Source organism: Triticum aestivum, chromosome 2B (genome assembly GCF_018294505.1).
Source record: "Triticum aestivum cultivar Chinese Spring chromosome 2B, IWGSC CS RefSeq v2.1, whole genome shotgun sequence".
NCBI lineage: Eukaryota > Viridiplantae > Streptophyta > Magnoliopsida > Poales > Poaceae > Triticum > Triticum aestivum.
Window position 1 is genome coordinate 256,373,575 of NC_057798.1, and position 22,263 is coordinate 256,395,837.

The 22,263-nt window shown below is 46.6% G+C and overlaps 1 protein-coding gene across 1 annotated transcript; it reads right to left on the reverse strand.

Annotated features, from left to right (window-relative positions):
- Positions 1-5,227: 5,227 nt before the first annotated feature.
- Positions 5,228-7,524, reverse strand: LOC123044644 (probable xyloglucan endotransglucosylase/hydrolase protein 8). The gene is made up of 4 exons (XM_044467445.1): positions 7,118-7,524; positions 6,904-7,004; positions 6,568-6,770; positions 5,228-5,986 (listed from the first exon to the last, which is right to left on the reverse strand). Exons 1-4 carry the CDS (start codon positions 7,320-7,322, stop codon positions 5,575-5,577), a joined length of 921 nt encoding a protein of 306 aa, XP_044323380.1. The 5' UTR covers positions 7,323-7,524; the 3' UTR covers positions 5,228-5,574.
- Positions 7,525-22,263: the final 14,739 nt, after the last annotated feature.

A 22,263-nucleotide genomic window follows, 5' to 3' on the forward strand; every position in this document is an offset into this window, starting at 1 on the left:
GATGGAGCCCGTGCTACTACTAAGGGGCTTAGTAATTGCGCGGGCCCGTGCCCCGATGCTACTACTATTGAGCCTCTAGGGGAACGGTGGGGACCACTTAGCAGTAGTGCGGGTGTGGTGGGCCCGTGCTACTACTAATGTCCACCTGCAGCGCAGGGCTTCAGCCTGCGCTACTGCTAAGTAACAGTTGCGTGGTGCATTTACCCCACAACGTCGTTTTCCATAGTTTTGCCCACTTGAAGCAACTCTTCAAACGGTGACCAAGTGGTGCCCAAATCTCTAAGCAAGTAAGTGTGTTCAACATTTGGTCGGATATGCTCGATGTTTTGGTCATTTGACCGGATATGCTCTATGTTTTGGTCATTTGGTCGGATCAAATGGGCTCATTGTTGACAATGTTTTATACTTTGTAGCCTTCCTGTGCATGCAATTTGTTCTTGAAGTTGGATAAGAAGAACTTTGTCCTCATCCATTGTTGGTTGAAGTTAAATGGCAACCTAAGTGAAATGTATTTATTGCCTCCTCCTCTAAGACCGTCGACATCGGCACCGAGGAAGAAACGAGTGATTCAACCGACCCAACCAAAAAGTTGCCGAAGAAGGTTAGGAGAGGCTTACGGGTAAGAAGTGGAGGAGGATAAGGCGAAGCAAGAATGGGCGGCGGCCAAGATGATGGTTGGCGAAGGAGGAGGCATATCTCTAGAGCTTCAACGTCAAGGAGGCGTGTAAGGCCGAGAGGTTTAATATGTAGATGACGGTGACCAAGGAGAAGCTCAAGCTTGAAAAGAAGAGGTCATCCTCGAATAGAAGAAGCTTCATATCGCAACCACTTTGAAGGAGGAGAAGATGTTGACATTAAAGATAGATGATTTGGATAACGATACAAAAATGATTGTGCAAGCCATCCATTTCAAGATGTTGAGGCGGCAAAAGGATCAACTACAAGCGGAGAAGCAGGCGGCCACAAACACGGCGATCGAGAAGGCAGCGGCGGAATGAGTGATGAAGCTCGAATTGTCGCTCCGATAGGGCAATTTTTTGGGCGCGTCGTGGGATTGATATTTTTCTATGATTGGATATGTAAAATCTATGCATACTTGCCTCTTTTTAGTTGTGATTGTGCGCTATGTGATCGGGGGGGTGTTTGGTTGCATTCTCATCTCAGCATAGTTGTTTCCTCTTCGTGCATGCTCATCTCAGCAACCCTCTTCATGCATGCTCTCTTCATACATGCTCCTAGTGTATTTGTGTTAAGCTAGTGTGGATTCATGCATGCTTCATATACTCTATCGAACACCCAAAAGTGAACGGAGAAAGAAACTTTTGGATTCATGTACCCTACCAATCGGGGACATTTGAGTTTCCAATTAATTACATCTCCACAGACATTTAGAGAACAATTTTGAATGGCGGGCTCTCGCATCACCCTCCGCAGACTGGTCTCACGGATGGATGTAGTGTGGGTCTACGTTGATGCCCTGATTCCTTAAAATATTTCGAGGCCACGAGTATACCTGGCCATACCTCGGGCCGGGCCTAGCTAAGCCTGACGCAAAAAATGCAGGCCCGAGCCCGGCCTAGCCCGGTCCGGCCATCAGGCCTGTTTTCTGGACCCAAGCCCGGCCCGAAACACGTAAAAGTCCGTCGGGCTCTAGGCCGGCCCGGCCCGACCTTCAGAAAAATGCAAAAACGATGGGCCCGAGCCCGGCCCAGGAGCCGTGTCGGGCCGGGCCGGATCGGGCTTTTTCGGGCCGGGCCGGGCTTCCCGTGGCCAGGTATAGCCACGAGAGTCGTCCGTGGACCAAATCACTTCGGCACAATGGAAATTTGGGATTTCAACGGAGCGTCCATATCCATCTTGTAATTTTGTTTATATAATCAAATCATCTCTACCGGTGTGGACCATCCGACCGGGAGCAGCGGAATTCGTGTCCCTCCGCGTCCGCGGTCACTTTAGCCGTTGAAAGGTAGCCGCATGCTTTTTGGATTCTTCCTTCTTTATTTAGTCCTTATCGATCTCAGTCTCACACATGCAGATGCTCGTCCAGTAGCCTTTTCCTTTTCTTTTCTCCTCTCCTTTCGTGGTTCGTGTTTGCCAAATTTCCCCAGCAGAGACACGAAAGGAATCTCGTCATTTTACAGCGGGGGCCGGACAGACCATCCAGCCAGCCAGATCTGTGGTAGGAACCACTATTTTTGTTTTTCTGACAAGCATGTCGAACGAGATGAGATCTCAAGGCCGAATTCACTGTTTTGACTTTTTTTGTAAACTTTAGCACGATTTGACCTCTGTTTGAGAAAAATTCTCGATCTGACCTTTTTCCTACCGACATCGTTTTTGGCGGTAGGTTAAGACGGCCTACCGCCGAGGGCTGCGACGGTAGGACTTGACGGTGCCGTGATGTTGAAAGACTTGACGGTGCCATCGTCTTTGGCGGTAGGGTGTCGAAGATATAAAGAGCGTGTCGCGCATATCAGTCCAGAAAGTCTCTGGTGGTGAGTTGGCTAGGGTGTGCAAGCATGCTTCTGCTGGTCTTGGGTTTGAGCCTTCACAAGGCCATTTTTTTGTTAATTTTTATTTCGCCTAGTAAAAAGATAAAGAAGTTGTCCAATTAATGTTAAGTTATGGATTGTTGGTAAAAACAATTTTTAACTTATTTGTTCATATAAAATTTCCACACAGATGTAAACGAATATAGATCTGCAAATATGTAGGCTGAAGCTCAGTCTTGAAAGTGTATTTACCGACATCTTTTGCATTTTCTTTGATGTAGCAATTCATATGACTGGACTAATCTGTGACTGGAAGTCCAGTTAATTAGCTATTAATCTCTAATCTTGAAATGACTTGTTTGTATTTATCCAAGTCTTGAAATAACTTTGTTGAAAGACTTGAGCTTAATATACAGCCAAACTTAGAGCTTGTTATTAGAAAAGACTTGAGCTTAAGCACGTTAACTGTGATTCCTAGTTTGATGTTGGGTTGTCAATACGGTTGAAATTTACAGAAATAGACTTGTTTTCATTATGGGAAGGCCAATACTGTCTCCTGTATTGTTGTCTTGTGGTTTGAGCTCATCGCTGCTAGAAAAATTGTAGGAGATGTACGCTTGTGAGGCCATTTTTTTTTTGCTGAAGAAAAAATAAACAAGTTGTCCAAACCATATGAATTGCATCAGCAAAGAAAATGCAAAAGATGATGGTAAATACACACCCTAGCCTGAGCTTCAGCCTAGATATATGCACATCTATATTCGTTTGCATCTTTCCGCAAATTTTATAAAACAGTTACAGATAAGTAAAAAAATGTTTTTACCAACAATCCATATCCTAACATTAATTGGACAACTTGTTTATTTTTTACTAGGCAGAATGAAAATTAACAAAAAAAAACATCTTTCCGCAAATTTTATAAAGCAGTTACAAATAAATAAAAAATTTGTTTTGACCAACAATCCATATCCTAGCATTAATTGGACAACTTGTTTATTTTTTACTAGGCAAAACAAAACTTAACAAAAAAAAACATCTTTCCACATGCCACACGCTCTTTATATCTTTTACACCCTACCGCCAAAGACTGTGGCGGTAGGGTGTTTTCAACATCACGGCACCGTCAGGTCCTACCGCCATAGCCCTTGGCGGTAGGCTGTGTTAACCTACCGCCAAAGACGATGACGGTAGGAAAAGGGTCAGATCGAGAATTTTTTTCGAACCGAGGTCAAATCACGCTAAAGTTTATAAAAAGGGTCAAAACAGTGAATTCGGCCAGATCTCATGCGTGCGTTTCGCCCATGCCTGCCTCTGACACGCTTTCATTTTTTTGTCTGCTGCCACCCTGAAAATAGTGAAAATTGACAAATCCAGCCTTTTTAATACTTAGCACAAAAATGAACCTGATCCAATTTCTTTTTCAAATAAATAACCCACATTTGCACGACGCCTGGGCAGGGGCGCCCGTGGCAGGGCCATGACACCCCAGCCAAAGCGCCATGCTGTCTAGTCATGTGGGCTATTTTGTGACATTTTTTGGATCACGATCAAAATTTTTTTACGAGAAATTTACAATCTATTTATCTTCAATCATTACGGTACAAAGAACAATAAAAGTAATAAAAATTACAACAATGTTAGTGGACCACCTAGCGACGACTACAAGCACTGTAGCGAGCCAAAGGCGCGCCGCCGTCATCGCCCCTCCCACACCGGAGTCGGGCAAACCTTGTTGTAGTAGACAGTCAAAAAATCGTCGTGCTAAGACCCGATAGGACCAGCGCACCAGAGTAGCAGCCATTGCCGATGAAGAAAGTCGTAGATCAGAAGGATCAAACCTATAGACACCTAAACGAAGACGACAGAAGACCAGATATAAATAGATCCACCTAAGACCAGCACCTACCGAATCCCACAAGACCAGACATGTCTTCACACGCCCTCCGACGATGCTAGACGCACCATCGGAACGAGAATAGAATGTGGGAGACATTATTCCTACTAAGGACATAGCCGCCGCCACACAGCCCCAATCAAGACGCTAACTCTAACAAGAACGAGAATGGGGTCCCTCCCGCCGGTGGGGGGCCGAGATCATCCACGCCTCCATGGCCTAGAGGCCATCGGAGATGGGACAGACTGGCGGGAGGAGAAATCTTGTTGTACTTTAAACAACGACCGCAATATGTGCAGAACAACGGATCATGATCATGTGCTAAAGTTTTAGAAAAGGGTAAGCTTTATCCACTATCATGCGAAAAGCGGCTCAACCTAGCTCAGATGATTAGATTCTTTGTGCTGGTACCAGTCCATCAGGTTCGAATCTAGACTTGACACTAATGCTCACATTTTTCTAAATTTATTATAGACTTATAGGCGATGTTTGTTAAGGGAAAGAAGACATCCCCGTCAACTGTGAAGGCGCCTGTGGTGATTTCATCAATCTCAAAATGTGATATCGGGCCAGTATCTCAGAGGTGCTCATGAGATAGTGTGTGCGTGCATGAGTTCATAGAGGCAAATGCATGCGTGTTTATATGAGCAACTTGCATGTGTACCGTGCTAAATTTTTTAGAGAGAAAACAAATGGTTAACACCATCGAAGGGGCACCTTCTAATCTGCATTGCAATCCATATATTTTTCTAAGGATGCGTAGCGAAGCAAAGTCCAAAACACATTGTACGCTATTCAAAGAAATACCTAAAGAAGATAAAAACAAAACACAGTAACACAGGTGAGAAGTCCAAGCCGATTATCATGCGTATACGTGGGACCATTACTACCAAGTTTTGGCCCATCCATGCTCGTGTCGTGGAGCATGGAAGGCATCGGAACAAAAATCCATCATTTTCCTCCGAAAGGGCTACCACTCACATGAGAGTGCAGCCACCCGGCCAATCAATGCCGCATCACCATACACATGCACATCCGCATGTGCATCTCATCATCACAAAACAAGAGAAGAGAAAAGAAAAGAAGAAGAAAATCCATCCACCAATTGATAGCTACACCACGTACTCGACCCCCCAAAAAAGAATCATGCATGTGAAGCGAGAGCCAGGAGGGCCCATCCATCAGGAGCTAGCTAGTCTTGGTCCTGAGCGCGCACTCCTCCGGCACGGTCGGGAACCTCTTGCGGTCGTCGCAGTAGTCGTATATCACGAGGTTCCTGGACACCCAGCCCGAGTCCCGGCGCTGGCCGTCGTCGAGCGCCCACGCCGGCGGCTGGTCCCACCAGCTGTTCCCCGTGGCGGCGGCGCACGCCGGCGGGGCCGGGCCGGTCGCCCAGGCGCAGGCGTCGGCGGTGAAGTCGCTGTAGGAGGAGACGAAGGGCCCCTTGGTCCAGTCCGTCTTCTCCAGCCCCCCGCGCGTGGCCCAGTCGTCGGCGTTCCAGATGCTGGAGAAGACGTACATGGGCTTCATGATCGGGAAGAATTTGTTGGGCTTGTCCGAGTTGCGGTACTCCCTGATGGGCACCTTGTCCACGAAAAACCTGCAAACGTACATACAATATCAACATCAAAGACAAGTTGGCAAGTGCAATCGGATCTCGATCCCAGTATAGTACAGCGCACTGGGCTATTCAGCAACCACGGAGATGTGCGCCCACACCGCTGTATACTAGTACTATTGTCTAGTAGGAGTATATGTTGCCGCAGTTTGGAGTGCAGGATCGAGCTGAAAGTTTCTCTCTCAGCAGTACGCAGTACTACGTCCGAGGCAGCCGAGAGAAGGGAGGGAGGGGGCGGCATGTGGGTTGAGCGAGGCGGTACAGTGTGCAAACAGTGCACGGCGGCGCGCATTGTTTGGTCCAAACAGGGTGCGTGCACGTACCAAGAGCTAGTTTTGCTACTCTGCGGCCGGGAAGGGTCGGGTCCAGCCAGTGGGTATCTATCTATCTATCGGAGTGACCCAAATGCAGGGGTGAGTGGGTGGATCCATTCAATTCAACTGCCCCCGCACCTACTAAATCCGGCAGCCCCACTCCCCCACCCCAGATTACACACACTACTGGCGCAATCGGAGTTGAAAGCTTAATTGCAGTTGCAGCAAAGGAGTTGATGGCGGGCTTACACGATCTGCTTGGGGTTCCAGAGGATGGAGTAGCTGTGGAACTCGGCGGTGGGGTCGAACCACAGCGAGTGCCGCATCTCCCGCCCGCCCACGCCGCTGCGGTACACGTTCGTCTGGATGATGTACGGCTCGCCGGTGCGGTTGCCCAGGAACTCGAAGTCCAGCTCGTCGCGCTCCGGCGCTGCGTCAAGGTCCGAGCACATCTGATGATGATCAAACGCACGCAGTCCATTCACGTCAGTTAGTTTTGTCTCTCCATCCAGTTGGATTTACTACTGGTCTGGTCGGCGCTGCTGCCGGGCTGGGAATGGGGTCCTGGATAGTACTAGTACGTACGTAGTAGGCGGTGACGACGCCGGCGGAGTCGTTCCCGACGAGCTTGAGCTTCATGCTGAACCACCCGAACAGGTACTTCTGCTTCGTCTGGAACCCAACGCCTGGAAGAAGAAGAACCAATCAATCAAAGAGAAGCTACTTTAGATAAGAGATGACGATCCTAATGCATGCGCCAACCAATGGGGATGGATGGATGGATGGTGTCGACGTTTACCCGTCTTGTTGTCGAGGGAGAGGTACCACGTCTGGCCGTCGGGGGAGGTCTTGACGTGGTCCTCGGCGCCGGTGATGTCGAAGTTGTCCCCGAACGACGGGGTCGCCGCCGCATCAGCACCCTGGAACTGGAGCTGGAAGCAGCAGCAGCAAGAAGCTGCAATGGCGGCGCACGCCAGGAGAGCGCCGACGCACGGACGCCCCATCGCTTCCCCCTCCACAAGACAACCCCAAGAGGAACGAAGACACTGTATCGCCGACGACGAGTGGGGAACGGGGAACGGCAAAAGGCCACAAACAGGCACAGCAGTGGGCTGTGGAGGAGCGTGCTAATGCTTTGGTCCGGGGCAAAGCACAAGGCACAGGACACAGCTTTCTTATAGACTAGAGGGTGCTTTCATGGTTTAAGCTGCTGTTTGTTTTAAAGTAAGGCAGAAGCTGCATTTGTTTTCTGCGCTTTGGTTGCGTCCTACACTTGGGTTGAAATCGCACCGTTGCGTTGCGGCCGCCTCTGATGATTTTTTTACTCTACTTGTGTAGTATTTATCACACTGGCTCTCTGCGTTTACCGCAGGGCAGTAGTAGGAGTACTTTATACGTAATACTACTCCAGGGCACGGCACTGGTTGCCACAGACGACGAGCTTCAGATCTAGCACTAGTATCCAGCTGCAGCTCGTGGCTGTCACATGAAGATATCATGTTCATCTGGCAAGCGGATTAATTGCGGCTATGTGAGGTCTTGAGAGTTGTGCTCTGCCACCGTCGTGCCGAGTGATGGGGCCATAAAAACAGAGGAGGATTTGCAGTGGTAACCGGGTGACACTGTGTGCTGCGCAGACTTGCAGCGGGACATGTACGGTAATCAAACGATCGACAGGAAGTCTTAACACGCTGCGAGCCCTCTGTGAGTGAGGTTCATCAACCAATCGTCGAGAGTTGAGACCAGACAGAGGCATGTGTGTCTCATGTAACAGTGAAGTCTACAACTTTGGAGTGCATCTCGTCAAATGTTGGTGATGGGAATCTTATCAAGATTTGACGAGCGGCGTCAGGCGATAGAAAACTCAACCGGGATCCATGGGAGGTGGTGAGACGGGGCCGAAACCAACGGAAAGAGGGGGTCGGCAGCGCAACTGTAACCCGGGGTTTCAGGCTCCTGTCCACGGTAAAGTTCGCGATGGACAACTTTTGACTCACTCAACCGCCCAACAACACTGGCGTCCGTTTTCTCAGGAAAATCGTATCGATAAAGAAAAGAGGCTAGCCAGGACGGCGCCTCTGCAAACGGGCTGAGCGCACCCCCCAATGCTGCTAGCTGGGCCGGCCCATGTATTGTCTTTTTTTTAAAACATTTAAAAAAGTGCGCAACCGGAGTTCAAACTAGTTTTTTTTTAAACAAGGCAAAAGACTTGCTATTTCATTGAATAAGAAGAGGTTTCGGAAAGGACATCGTCAAGCGGCTGAAAAACAAAACAATTACTCTGGCGGCATTACATTATGCAAATGCTTAGCGTCCGCAGTGGCCCAAATAGAAACTTCCTCTTCGATGCGTCGCATGACAGTCACCACCGGCGCCGCTTTGCTCCTGAAGACACGAGCATTCCTTTCATTCCAGATCTCCCATCCCACAAGTAGTAACAGGGAAGACATGGCCTTCTTCAGGAGTGTGTTATCAGAGAAGACCGCATCCCACCAAGATATCACCGAATCGAACAGGAGCCACGGGGCCGTGGGGATAACAAGCCCCAGCCATGAGAAGACTGCATTCCAAATCCGGACAAAGAAAGGACACTTGAAGATCAGGTGTGCTGCAGATTCTTGCACCTGACTGCAGAGTGGGTATTTGTCACAATTTGGCCATCCTCTCCTCTAAAGCCTATCAGTCGTCCAAACTCTGTTTTGGATAACAAGCCAGGCGAAAAATTTGCATTTGGGGGAGCCCACGCCTTCCAGACTGTAGTAGCCAAACTTGAGAGCGGGAGGTCATGACCATTCTCATCAGCGCCAACGACACTCACCACTACGCCATCAAACACTAGTTGTTTCTAACTTGTAAATCTCTCTTACATTTTCAAACTGAACTTCTCCCTTTGGCATCGGAAGTGAAGTAGCAATCCCTAGATTATCATTCTCATCGTGGAAGTGGCTACTAATCACACACACCTGCGTAGTGCATTGCTTGCTAGCCAGGATGGAGGAAAGAAGTTGGATTGAAGGGGAACATTGCCATCTCGTCCGACGAGGAGCGTCTCTCTATAGAAGTTGCCTCTTTGGTAGGTACAACAATTAACGGAGAAGCCAAAGAAGCCACCCATAACGCCCCCCCTCCTATTGGGAAACGTAACATGCAATTTTTTAAAAAAATCCTACGCTCACGCACAATCTATCTAGGAGATGCATAGCAACGAGAGGGGGAGAGTGTGTCCACGTACCCTCGTAGACCAAAAGCGGAAGCGTTTGCCAACGCGGTTGATGTAGTCGAACTTCTTCTCGTTCCGACTGATCAAGTACCGAACGTACGACACCTCCGAGTTCTGCACACGTTCAGCTCGATGACGTCCCTCGAACTCTTGATCCAGCAGAGTGTCGAGGAAGTAGAGGAGTTCCATCAGCACGACGACATAATGACGGTGATGGTGAAGTTATCTGTGCAGGGCTTCGCCTAAGCACTACATGAATATGACCGAAGGCATAAAATGTGGAGGGGGCCACTGCACACAGCTAACAATCGTTGGTGTGTGTTCTAGGCGCCCCCCCTCATATATATAGGTGGGAGGGAGAGGGGGCAGCCAAGGGCGCCCCCCCCCCTACCAAAATTCCTGGAGGGGGAGGAAGGAGGAGGGAGGAGAGAAGGAAGGCGAAGGCTGAATCCCTCCCCTTCCTTTTTCCCTTCTCCTCTTTCCTTCCCCCTTATTTCGGCCTACATGGGGCGCACCAGCCCCTTAGGGGTTGGTCTGTTCCCTTCTTGGACCATTAGGCCCATGTAGTTGTCGGGGGATGCCCGGAACCCCTTCCGGTGACCCGATGTGCACCTGGTACCCCCGAAACACTTTCGGTGTCCAAATATCATCGTCCAACATATGAATCTTTACCTCTCGACCATTTCGAGAATCCTCGTCATGTCCGTGATCTCATCCGGGACTCCAAACAACATTCGGTCACCAAATCACATAACTCATATAATACAAAATCGTCATCGAACATTAAGCGTGCGGACCCTACGGGTTCGAGAACTATGTAGACATGATCGAGACACCTCTCTGGTCAATAACCAACAACGGAACCTGGATGCTCATATTGGTTCCCACATATTCTACAAAGATCTTTATCGGTCGAACCGTAATGACAACATACGTTATTACCTTTGTCATCGGTATGTTACTTGCCCGAAATTAGTATCTTCATACCTAGTTCAATCTCATTACTGTCAAGTCTCTTTACTCGTTCCGTAATGCATCGTCCTGTAACTAACTCATTAGTCACTTTTCTTGCAAGGCTTATTATGATGTGCATTACCGAGAGGGCCCAGAGATACCTCTCCGATACTCAGAGAGACAAATCCTAATCTCGATCTATGCCAACCCAACAAACACCTTCGGAGATACCTGTATAGCATCTTTATAATCACTCAGTTACGTTGTGACGTTTGATAGCACACATGGCATTCCTCCTGTATCCGGGAGTTGCATAATCTCATAGTCGAAGGAATAAGTATTTGACACGAAGAAAGCAATATCAATAAAACTGAACAATCATAATGCTAAGCTAACGAATGGGTCTTGTCCATCACATCATTCTCCTAATGATGTGATCCCGTTTATCAAATGACAACACATGTCTATGGTTAGGAAACTTAACCATCTTTGATCAACGAGCTAGTCTAGTAGAGGCTTACTAGGGACACAGAATTTTATCTATGTATCCACACATGTATCAAGTTTCCGGTTAATACAATTCTAGCATGAATAATAAACATTTATCATGAAATAAGGAAATATAAAATAACAACTTTATTATTGCCTCTAGGGCATATTTCCTTCAGTCTCCCACTTGCACTAGAGTCAATAATCTAGTTCACATCGCCATGTGATTTAACACCAATAGTTCACATATTTATGTGATTAATACCCATAGTCCACATCGCCATGTGACCAACACTCAAAGGGTTTACTAGAGTCGAAAATCTAGTTCACATCGCTATGTGATTAACACCCAAAGAGTACTTAGGTGTGATCATGTTTTGCTTGTGAGAGAGGTTTAGTCAACGGGTCTGCCACATTCAGATCCGTATGTATTTTGCAAATTTATATGTCTACAATGCTCTGCATGGAGCTACTCTAGCTAATTGTTCCCACGTTCAATATGTATCTGGATTGAGACTTAGAATCATCTAGATCAGTGTTAAAGCTTACATCGACGTGACACTTTACGATGAACTCTTGATCACCTCCATAACCGAAAAACATTTCCTTAGTCCTCTTTAGGTACCTAAGGATAATTTTGACTGTTGTCCAGTGATCTACTCCTGGCTCACTATTGTACCCCCTTGCCAAACTCATGGCAAGGTACACAACAAGTTTGATACACAGCATGACATACTTTATAGAACCTATGGCTGAGGCATAGGGAATGACTTTCATTCTCTCTTTATCTTCTGTCGTGGTCGGGTTTTGAGTCTTTTACTCAACTTCACACCTTACAATACATGCAAGAACTCCTTCTTTGACTGGTCCATTTTGAACTCCTTCAAAATCTTGTCAAGGTATGTACTCATTGAAACTCTTATCAAGCGTCTTGATCTATCTCTATAGATCTTGATGTCTAATATGTAAGCAGCTTCATCGAGGTTTTTCATTGAAAAATTCTTATTCAAGTATCCTTTTATGCTATCTGGAAATTCTATATCATTTCCAATCAATAATATGTCATACACATATAATATCAGAAATGCTACGGAGCTCACACTCACTTTCTTGTAAATACAGGCTTCACCGCAAGTCTGCATAAAACTATATGCTTTGATCAACTAATCAAAGCGTATATTCGAACTCCGAGATGCTTGCACCAGTCCATAGATGGATCGTTGGAGCTTGCACATTTTGTTAGCACCTTTAGGATTGACAAAACCTTCTGGTTGCATCATATACAACTCTTTTTTAATAAATCCATTAAGGAATGCAATTTTGATATCCATTTGCCAGATTTCATAGAATGCATCAATTGCTAACATGATCCGGATAGACTTAAACATTGATACGAGTGAGAAAATCTCATCGTAGTCAACACCTTGAACTTGTCAAAAACCTTTTGCGACAATTCGAGCTTTGTAGATAGTAACACTACCATCACCGTCCGTCTTCCTCTTGAAGATCCATTTATTTTCTATGGCTCGCTGGTCATCAGACAAGTTAACCAAAGTCCACACTTTGTTCTCATACATGGATCCTATCTCAGATTTCATGGTCTCAATCCATTTATCGGAATCTGGGTTCATCATCGCTTCTTCATAGTTCATAGGTTCATCATGACCTAGTAACATGACTTCCAGAACAGGATTACCATACCACTCTGGTGCGGAATGTGCTCTGGTTGACTTACGAGGTTCAGTAGTAACTTGATTTGAAATTTCATGATCATTATCATTAGCTTCCTCTCTAGTTGGTCTAGGCATCACGGGAACGGATTTGTCGGATGAGCTACTTTCCAAATTGAGAGAAGGCACAATTACCTCATCAAGTTCTACTTTCCTCCCACTCACTTCTTTCAAGAGAAACTCCTTCTCTAGAAAGGTTACATTCTTGCCAACAAAGATCTTGCCTTCGTATCTGTGTTTGAAGGTGTACCCAATTGTTTCCTTAGGGTATCCTATGAAGATGCACTTCTCTGATTTGGGTTCGAGCTTATCAGGCTGAAGCCTTTTGACATAAGTGTCGCAACCCCAAACTTTAAGAAACGACAACTTATGTTTATTGCCAAACCATAGTTCATACGGTGTCATCTCAATGGATTTAGATGGTGACCTATTTAACGTGAGTGCAGTTGTCTCTAATGCATAACCCCAAAATGATAGTGGTAAATCGGTCAGAGACATCATAGATCGCACCATATCAAATAAAGTACCATCACGACTTTTGGACACACCATTACGCTGTGGTGTTCAAGGTGGCGTGAGTTGTGAAACTATTCCACATTGTTTTAAATGAAGGCCAAACTCGTAACTCAAATATTCTCCTCTGCGATCACATCGTTGAAACTTTATTTTCTTGTTACGATGATTCTCCACTTCACTCAAAATCTTTGAACTTTTCAAATGTTTCATACTTGTGTTTCATTAAGTAGATATATCCATATCTTCTCAAATCATCTGTGAAGGTCAGAAAATAACGATACCCGCCGCAAGCCTCAACACTCATCGGACCACATACATAAGTATGTATTATTCCCAGTAAGTCATTGGCTCGCTCCATTGTTTCGGAGAATGGAGTTTTAGTCATCCTGCCCATGAGGCATGGTTCGCAAGTATCAAATGATTCATAATCAAGTGATTCTAAAAGCCCATCAGCATGGAGTTTCTTCATGCGCTTTACACCAATATGACCTCAACGGCAGTGCTACAAGTATGTTGCACTATCATTGTCAACTTTGCATCTTTTGGCATCAATATTATGAATATGTGTATCACTACGATCGAGATTCAACAAACCATTAACATTGGGTGTATGACCATAGAAGGTCTTATTCATGTAAACAGAATAATAATTATTCTTTGTCTTAAATGAATAACCGTACTACAATAAACACGATCCTATCTTGTTCATGCTCAACGCAAACACGGAATAACATTTATTTAGGTTCAACACTAATCCCGAAAGTATAGGGAGTGTGCGATGATGATCATACCAATCTTGGAACCACTTACAACACACATCATCACCTTGCCCTTAACTAGTCTTTATTCATTTTGCAACTCCTGTTTCGAGATACTAATCTTAGTAACTAAACCTGTATCAAATACCCTGGGGTTACTATGAACACTAGTAAAGTACACATCAATAAAATGTATATCAAATATACCTTTGTTCACTTTTCCATCCTTCTTATCCGCCAAATACTTGGGGTAGTTCCGCTTATAGTGACCAGTCCCTTTGCAGTAGAAGCACTCAGTTTCAATCTTGGGTCCAGCTTTGGGCTTTGTAACATCCCAAATTTTCAATTTGGAATGTTATACATAGGTCATTATTGCATATCTTATTTTATTGCTTTTTTTGGTTGATCCTAGAAATTCTAAGCAACTCAAGGACCCACGGAGAGAGTTGGGGATTTCGTTATTTTCATATTTGAGCTTTCCCAAATTTTGAAAAGAGAATCATTTGGTTTTAATTATTTTTCTCTTCGTATAGTTCAAACATTAAAATAAAAGAGAAGGGATAAAATGACTTTTCCAAAATAAAGAAATATGGAGGAAAAATATTAAAATCAAATAAGAATTTTATTTGGAGTTTTATTGCTATTTTATTTGAATTAGGAAAAAATGCGTTTTTCAAAACTGCATTAGAGGCACAAATAAATGTTCACTTTATCCGCAATATTACTAGAGGACCGTGAAAATTTATTTCAGGATTTTTGAACTCCGTTTAGTATTTCTTTTATTAGTTTCTCCGTGTCAGGATTATTTTTAAAAAAAGTTGCACTAACCTAGCCGGGCCGTGCCCGACCCGGACTTTGCCCGGCCAGGCTTTAAAAGCCGTGGCCCGTGACCTCGCCAGCCCCACCGCCCCCGAACCCTAGACGCCGCCGCTGCCCGCCGCCACCGCCCGCGGCGCCACCGCCGCCGCCCGCCGCCGGAGCCGCCCGCCGCTGCTGATCCTGCCGCCGCAAAGGTAGCCGCTGCAGCAGTACGGTTTTTCCCGGAAAACCATCGGTTTTTTTCGAAACCCTAGATCTAGTTTTTTAGATTGGTTTGGTCTTTTTTCGGTTTAGTTAAATAGCGGACGTTCATCCGTACATCCGTTTTAATGAATGTTGTTCGCCAGTTAGCCATAGGCAGCGAACGTTCGTTCGTTAGCCTGTTCGTCTTGTTTTATTTTCCAGGGGTTTTTCGCGATTATTTTCGATCGCGATTTCTGCATTGATCTTCGTTTTAGTTTATCTTTTCGCTCGTTTATCTGAAACAAGCGCCTAGATCTTCGTCTCAAAGCCATCTTTCTGTTTAACCAACTTGAACAAGATTTTGGTACTGTAAAATTTGACTTTAGTCCAAATTAGTAAACGGATCTTGTTTCTTTCATAGTTTGAGTTTCGTTGCTTTGTTTGATTTGATTCTTTTTGCAAACTAGAGTTCTTCAGGTGAACTTTCTGGTTAGATCTTTTATTTGAGTTTTACCCGTGCTTCTAGTTGAGTGCTTATGTATGTTTCTGTTTGTTTGTGATAGAGTACCCGTAGTGCGTAGCGTGCTACTACGAGTCTCTAGGTTTTGCGGATCATCAGCAAGGCAAGTAACACTTTGATCATACCCTGTTTACTACCCAGTTTTTATGCATTAGATCAACCCTCAAACATTGCATGGTTAGGATCTGATATAACATGTGGGTTTTGGGAAGTAGATGATGAGGTAGAACCTATTGTCCTTTTATTACCAAATCTTTGGGAGTTACTTCTACGTTATGCTCAGTATTGCTATGCTATGCTCGTAGATGTGGATTGGGTGAGTGTATCCATGACAAATGTGAGTATTGTTAATTAATGGTTAACTTAAGGTGGCTACTTAAATACACATCTGGGTGGATTGGTTGAGGCACCCTGGAGTACCCAGTGGTTGTCAGGGCACCTAGAGAATCCAGTGTTGTCCTAGGATATCCTGGAGTACCCGTGTGATCATCCTAGGGTTCACCACCCAGGCCCAAAGGGATCATAAGATTATTCATGTTGGAAACTTTCGTGTGCAGCCACAAGCCATTATGGGCTCTGGCATAGTTGAGTATGTTGTGTGACCTCTTTTAGTGATAGACTAGCAGATGTAGGGGATGTAGGTGGTACTGTCTACCCAGAGTAAAGAGTTAATGCTTTTGAAAGACTATGTCTCGGTCATCCATTTCTCAAACATCATGTAGTGCGAGAAATCTAACGGAGGAGATCGAGTCGTTAGCCGTGTCCCCGGTTATGGACATCTTGAGTATCTGGTTCTTGGATTATCATGTTGATATCGTCACTCTAATTTAATTTGTTGGGTTTAATGATGTTGCTTAATTGGGATTGAGTTGGAGGAACCTTCTCAATGTTTAACAACCACCATGATAGTTAAAAAAAATTATTCCTTTGTTGTAGGAAAAAATTGGCATTATGCAAAAACTGTAACCATAGACACTACAAAAAAAGACACATCCGTGACATTTTGGGCTGAGCGAATTTTTTTCTGTCATACTTATGACGCTTCTATGACGATAATTGTGACAAAAAGCCGGTATCATCAAAGATGTGGTGGGCACCTACTTCTATGACAAAAAATCATGACGGAAAATGGGCTTTTCGTCCTGGGCGGGCCGGAGACGCAGCTGCATGACATTATTTGGGTCGTCGATGACGGAAAAAACCGTGGTAGAAGTGAGGGCGAGGAAAATTTCGGCGAGTTCCCGGTTACGATGGGTAGTCAAGGGCCGAGCGATGCACGTTTCTCTCGTACACGTACACGTGTGTGTGCGAGGCGTTGGCTCTAACTAAACCCGAGCGAGGCGTTGGGCTCTAACTGAACCCAAGCGATTGCACTGCAGGCTACGCGTTACTGAACCCGAGAGATTGATCGATGGCTGTTAACTAAACCCGATCGAGCGATTCCTTCGCTACTTCTGCTAGCTGAAGCCGATCGATGCTTCCTCTCGATGAACAGTGAGTGTTGCAGGGGGGTTTGGATGAACAGAGCGGTGGGGGTGGATGAACAGGACCCGTGGTGTTGCCTCTGGATGAACAGGACCCCAATCGATCGAGCCGGTTGGGGCTGGATGAACAGGACCCCGTGGAGGGCTGGATGAACAGGACGACCCCGTGGAGGGCTGGATGAACAGTAGACAGTGGAGGGGTGGATGAACAGTAGCCCGTGGAGAGGGGTGGTTGAACAGTAGCCAGTGGAGTAGCGCGCGTTGGAGGCTGGATGAACAGGAGCCCGTGGATGAACAATCACTGGTGGAGGCTGGAGGAGGTCGATGGTGGATGAACAGTAGCTCGTGGAGGCTGGAGGAGGTTGACGGTGGAGATGAACAGTATCCCGTGGAGTCCCGTTTTGCGGTATGCCACAGCCGTCCCGATGAACAGGACACCCGTTTCAACCGTAGCGCTCCAACACAAGTCCGTTTCCTCCGTTTTGCGGTACACCACACCCCTCACGATCAACAGGACCCCGTTTCGATCGTAGGAGGTCCAACACAAGTCCGTTTCCTCTGTTTTTCGATACGCCAGACCCCTCCCGATGAATAGGATCCGGTTTCGAATGTGGCCGGTCGAACACAAGGCCGTTTCCTCCGTTTTGCGATACGCCATGCCTTGTTTCCATCGCCTGTTCCGTCCAAGCCCTCCCAATGAAGACAATGACGCATTCCGTTTCAACCCAGCCGGTTGGCTCCCCATGAACACGACGACGACGATGTTTCTCCGTTCCGACCCAGCCATATAGACGAGCCCTGGCCGTACGTATGCGCGAGTAGGCGTTCGAGACCCCGCTCGTATGTACGTACGTGGCCGTATTTACTTTTTTGCACCCTGGCTGTTGTACGTACGTGTACATGCTACGTGCGCGCCTCTACTGCGACACGTGTGCGCCTCTACTACGACACGTGCGCGCCTCTACATCAACCAATATGTAAGTACACATTCGCGACCAGAATGACAACGCTACATACGCTTCGACCAGGTGGTCCCTACTGTCAGGCACTTCCTTGCGTGCGAAGATGTAGCTGGTGGGTCCCAGCAGTCGGGGGGCGAATAGTTTTTTTGCCCGGACACACTTCCTTGCGTGCGAAGATGTAGCTGGTGGGTCCCAACAGTTAGGGGGCGAATCATTTTTTTTGCCCGGACGCACTTCCTGGCGTGCGAAGATGTAGCTGGTGGGTCCCAGTAGTCAGGGGGCGAATCATTTTTTTCCCGTAATATGGACGCACTTCCTTGTGTGTGTGAAGATGTAGCTGGTGGGTCCCAGCAGTCAGCGGGGAAACATTTTTTTTGCAAAATACGGTGGCCTGTCCGGTGGGTCCCTGCTGTCAGGTGGAGGAATCATTATTTTCCGCGTAATAAGGAGGCACTTCCTTGCTGCGGCCGTGGACCCAGCTGTCAGCCTCTCCACGTATAGTCCGGGTCCGATGGAAGTCATTCCTTGACCATGTTGACCACGTCGCGCCGAGAGCACCAGGGCGATGGACGACGGCGAGGCCTAGGAAGGGGACGACGCGGAGCCGAGGAAGATGCGGCAGTGGATGCCCACGCATAGAGGAGTATGAGGGTTCACTGGTTCAGCTGTTGTGTGAGGCTGCCGTCGCCGCAGAATAATAGGGGGTGTGGGTGAGTAGAGGGATGGCCTGGCCAGCAGTGGAAGTAGTAGGGGGCGGTGAGGCCTCCACGGCATCACAGCCGACCACGGGAGGCAGGAGCATGCGGCATGACCGGTGCTGCTTTGGGCGGCTGGAGCAAGAAGACCAGAGGTTGAAGAAGCACTACGGCCGTTGGATGGACATCATACGGTCACTGGAGCTAGAATCATTCATATTGACTAAAGTTGACAAAGGCCTCTGTCCCAATCAACTTAGTAGGCCCACAAGTCAACCTCCCACTAAGGTGGATCCCAGCTAGCAGGGGGAGTATTCATTTTTTTGTGCGTAATAAGGAGGCACTTCCGGTGGGTCCGAGCTGATAGCGGGGGGAACGTTTTTTTCACAAAATACGTGGCCCGTCCGGTGGGCCCCAGCAGTCAGGGGGAAATGTTTTTTTCACAAAATACTGGTGGCCCGTCCGGTGGATCCCTGCTGTCAGGTGGAGGAATAAATATTTTCCACGTAATAAGGAGGCACTTCCTTGCGGCTGCCGTGGACCCAGCTGTCAGCCTCTCCATGTACAGTACTCTTCCGATGGAAGTCGGTTATTGACCACATTGACCATGCCGCACCGAGAGAACCACGGCGGTGGACGACGGCGAGGCCTAGGAAGGGGACGACGCGGAGCCAGGGAAGACGTGGCAGTGGAAGTCCGCGCAGAGAGGAGTACAAGGGTTCACTGGTTCGGCTACGGTGTGAGGCTGCCGTCGCTGCAGAATAACAGGGTGTGTGGATGAGTAGAGGGATGCCCTGCCAGCGCTGGGAGTAGTAGGGGGCGGTGAGGCCTGCACGGCAGCACAGCTGGCCATGGGAGGTGGGAGCAGGCGGTCCCACCGGCGCTGCTTTGGCGGCTGGAGCAAGAAGATCAGAGATTGAAGAAACACGACGGCTGTTGGATTGACATCCAACGGTTACGTCTGCTAGAATCGTTTGTTGACGTATATAATAACTAAAAATATCTTGCATACGCGTCAACTTAACAGGCCCACAAGTCAGACCACTCCCTCTTTTTTTAATAATTTATATATATCTCATTGCAACTTCTTATGCAATTTATTGCAGTCTGTTTTTTTGGTTGGCCAGGGCCAATTTCGCATATTTCTGTGGGTTCCAAACTATTTTTAATACCGAAATGTCGAGCCAGATTTAAAGTACTTTGAAGATATATTTAAATTAGGTTAATGCCCAGTGAAATAGGAATCTGAAAATGTGAAAAAATTCAGAAATTATAAAGTAATTGCCAATTTTTCATCTACTTTTATATTTACAACCCATTTCATATTACTTTCAAGATTTGCAGGCGTCTTGAAAGAGTTGCAGCCCATCAGGGCATAGAAAAATAAGTAGGCCTGGATTGGATATTCTTCAAAAAAAATAAATTGGGCTCATTTTTACAAAGAAAAAATAGCTGGGCTGGTCACATGGTGAACATAAAATATAAGCCTGGGCTAGACGGGCCACAACCCAGTTCAAACCCTGCTCCGTCTCAACAATAACAAAAAAAATACTGCTCGAGCAGCTACGTCCCAGGTGTCAGCCGATCTTGTGTTGTTCTCTTGTCTATTGACTATATACGCTCACAATGTCGTGGGTCCTAGATGTCAGGAAAACACTAGGAGGAAGCATTTTATTTTTCCATACGCTGACATGATGGGCCCCTACTGTCATCCTCTCCATGTAATTATGCTGGTTCCTGTTGTTTGTTGACCATGTTGACAATGCGAGAGGGCGGTGCCGCGGTGAGCGCACTAGAGCGCGCGGAGGACAACGGTGAGGCCTCGGACGTCGGCGTTAACGATTTAGGAGACGGTGGGGCGGCGATGTGTGTGCTGAGGCACAGCCGGCCGTGGGAGGCAGAAGCAGGCGGCCCCACCGGCACTGGTTTGGTTTTGGCGGTTGGAGGAAGACGGGACTGAAGAAACATGACAGACTGTAAAAGCAGCAGGAGTACTTAACAACCTTAACTGAAGCTAGCAGGGGCACTTAACAACCAAAGCTGAAAGCAGTATGAGTACTTATACAGGTTCAACCGTACAAAGCACACCTCGAACAGTGCTACTTTGCCTACAGTTAACCAAGGGTGAGGCCGCCAAGCCCCAGCACAAGGCCCAGGCGCCACCCCGCGCATCCACAACCTTCTGAAAGCGGCTTCATCTCGCAATGTGGTCAATAAACAGGATATTTGCTTTAAAGCCATGGAAAAGCAATGAACATAATCTTCTATCCTATTCTCCAAGATGGACGGGCCTTCATTATTTGAGACCACCCATGAATAAGTATCTTTTCACCTCCAAGGGGAATGGAGTAGGTCGACATAAACATCATGTTGTGACCAAGCGCAAGTCTGACCCAACCATGGTCAGGCATCTGTATAGGAACAATAGAACTGGGCAGTTTCTGTTTCAAGAAGATCACAACTATAAAACTGTGTATAAGCAATAGTTTATGAACAACATATATGACAGAAAACAGCTCGTACCATAAGTTTCTCGACACAGTTGGACCTGTTCAACGAGTGCAGCAGTGGCACACATATCCCACGTGGCCTTCCACCATTGAAACGCCCCACAAGGGCCTCAAGACGATCAATAAAGTGTATGAACTTGATGTTGTCCCAGTCAAGTTCAGTGCCATCAGTAATAGTCGAGTTATTACATAATAACAAACGAGCAGCCTGCTTAACTCTAAAAAACCTACACGTGCCACCAATTATAAGAAAATATTAGTTAGAAGTAGCATCTTCGTGAGAGATTCATTGCTACTTCTAAAGTTAAACTGTGATTAGTTAGACAGAGTAGGTGGATTAAGAAGTAATCGAGGCAAGAAGCAAGAACCAGATACAAAACTAACATGGATGAACAATTGGAACAACGCCGGGGTGGAAGATCGCAGTGAAGATGAGACCAAGTTCTGCTATTTCCATCAACATTCGTGCACCAACTTTCAGTCCGTAACACTTGAGAAAGTTTATCCAAGTTCGGCCATAAAAAAGCAGCGATCTTCTTGGTTCATGAACCCAACTCGGAACTTATATCCATGGATTGTCTTCACTGTGGCCATTAAACTAGTGTATTCAGTTATGGCAAGGCCGAGCATCTTGAGTACATGTGTTCTGGCAGAGCAAATAATGCACTGCAGGAAAAATAATATGAGAACACAATGTATTCCCTACCCAAATCTAGAAATAACTTCCTCCTTCACGTTAGTGTTGACCATCGTACTAGTAGTACCTTTTATCCAAATATAGCAATCCAAATTTCCAAATTAGTCGACAACATGTTCAAAAAAACTCCACCCTCCCGGATAGAAAAGAGGATTCTGGGAACATACTGTGTGCGTTTTAAAATCCTGTGTTAGGATGAGAAGGAACAAGTGTGGCGTCTCGCCAAGGGCGCAGAAACCTATAGGGTCCTCGCACTTTGCACACTGCAAATGAAACACACTAGATTCAGTAGGAAGAAAAATGCATCAACGGCGGCGGCTGCCATCCTAGGATTACCTGCGACCGAGGGACTTGGATTTGTCGGGGATGGAAGAAGAATTCGTACCTGGTTCTCCATGAGAAAACACT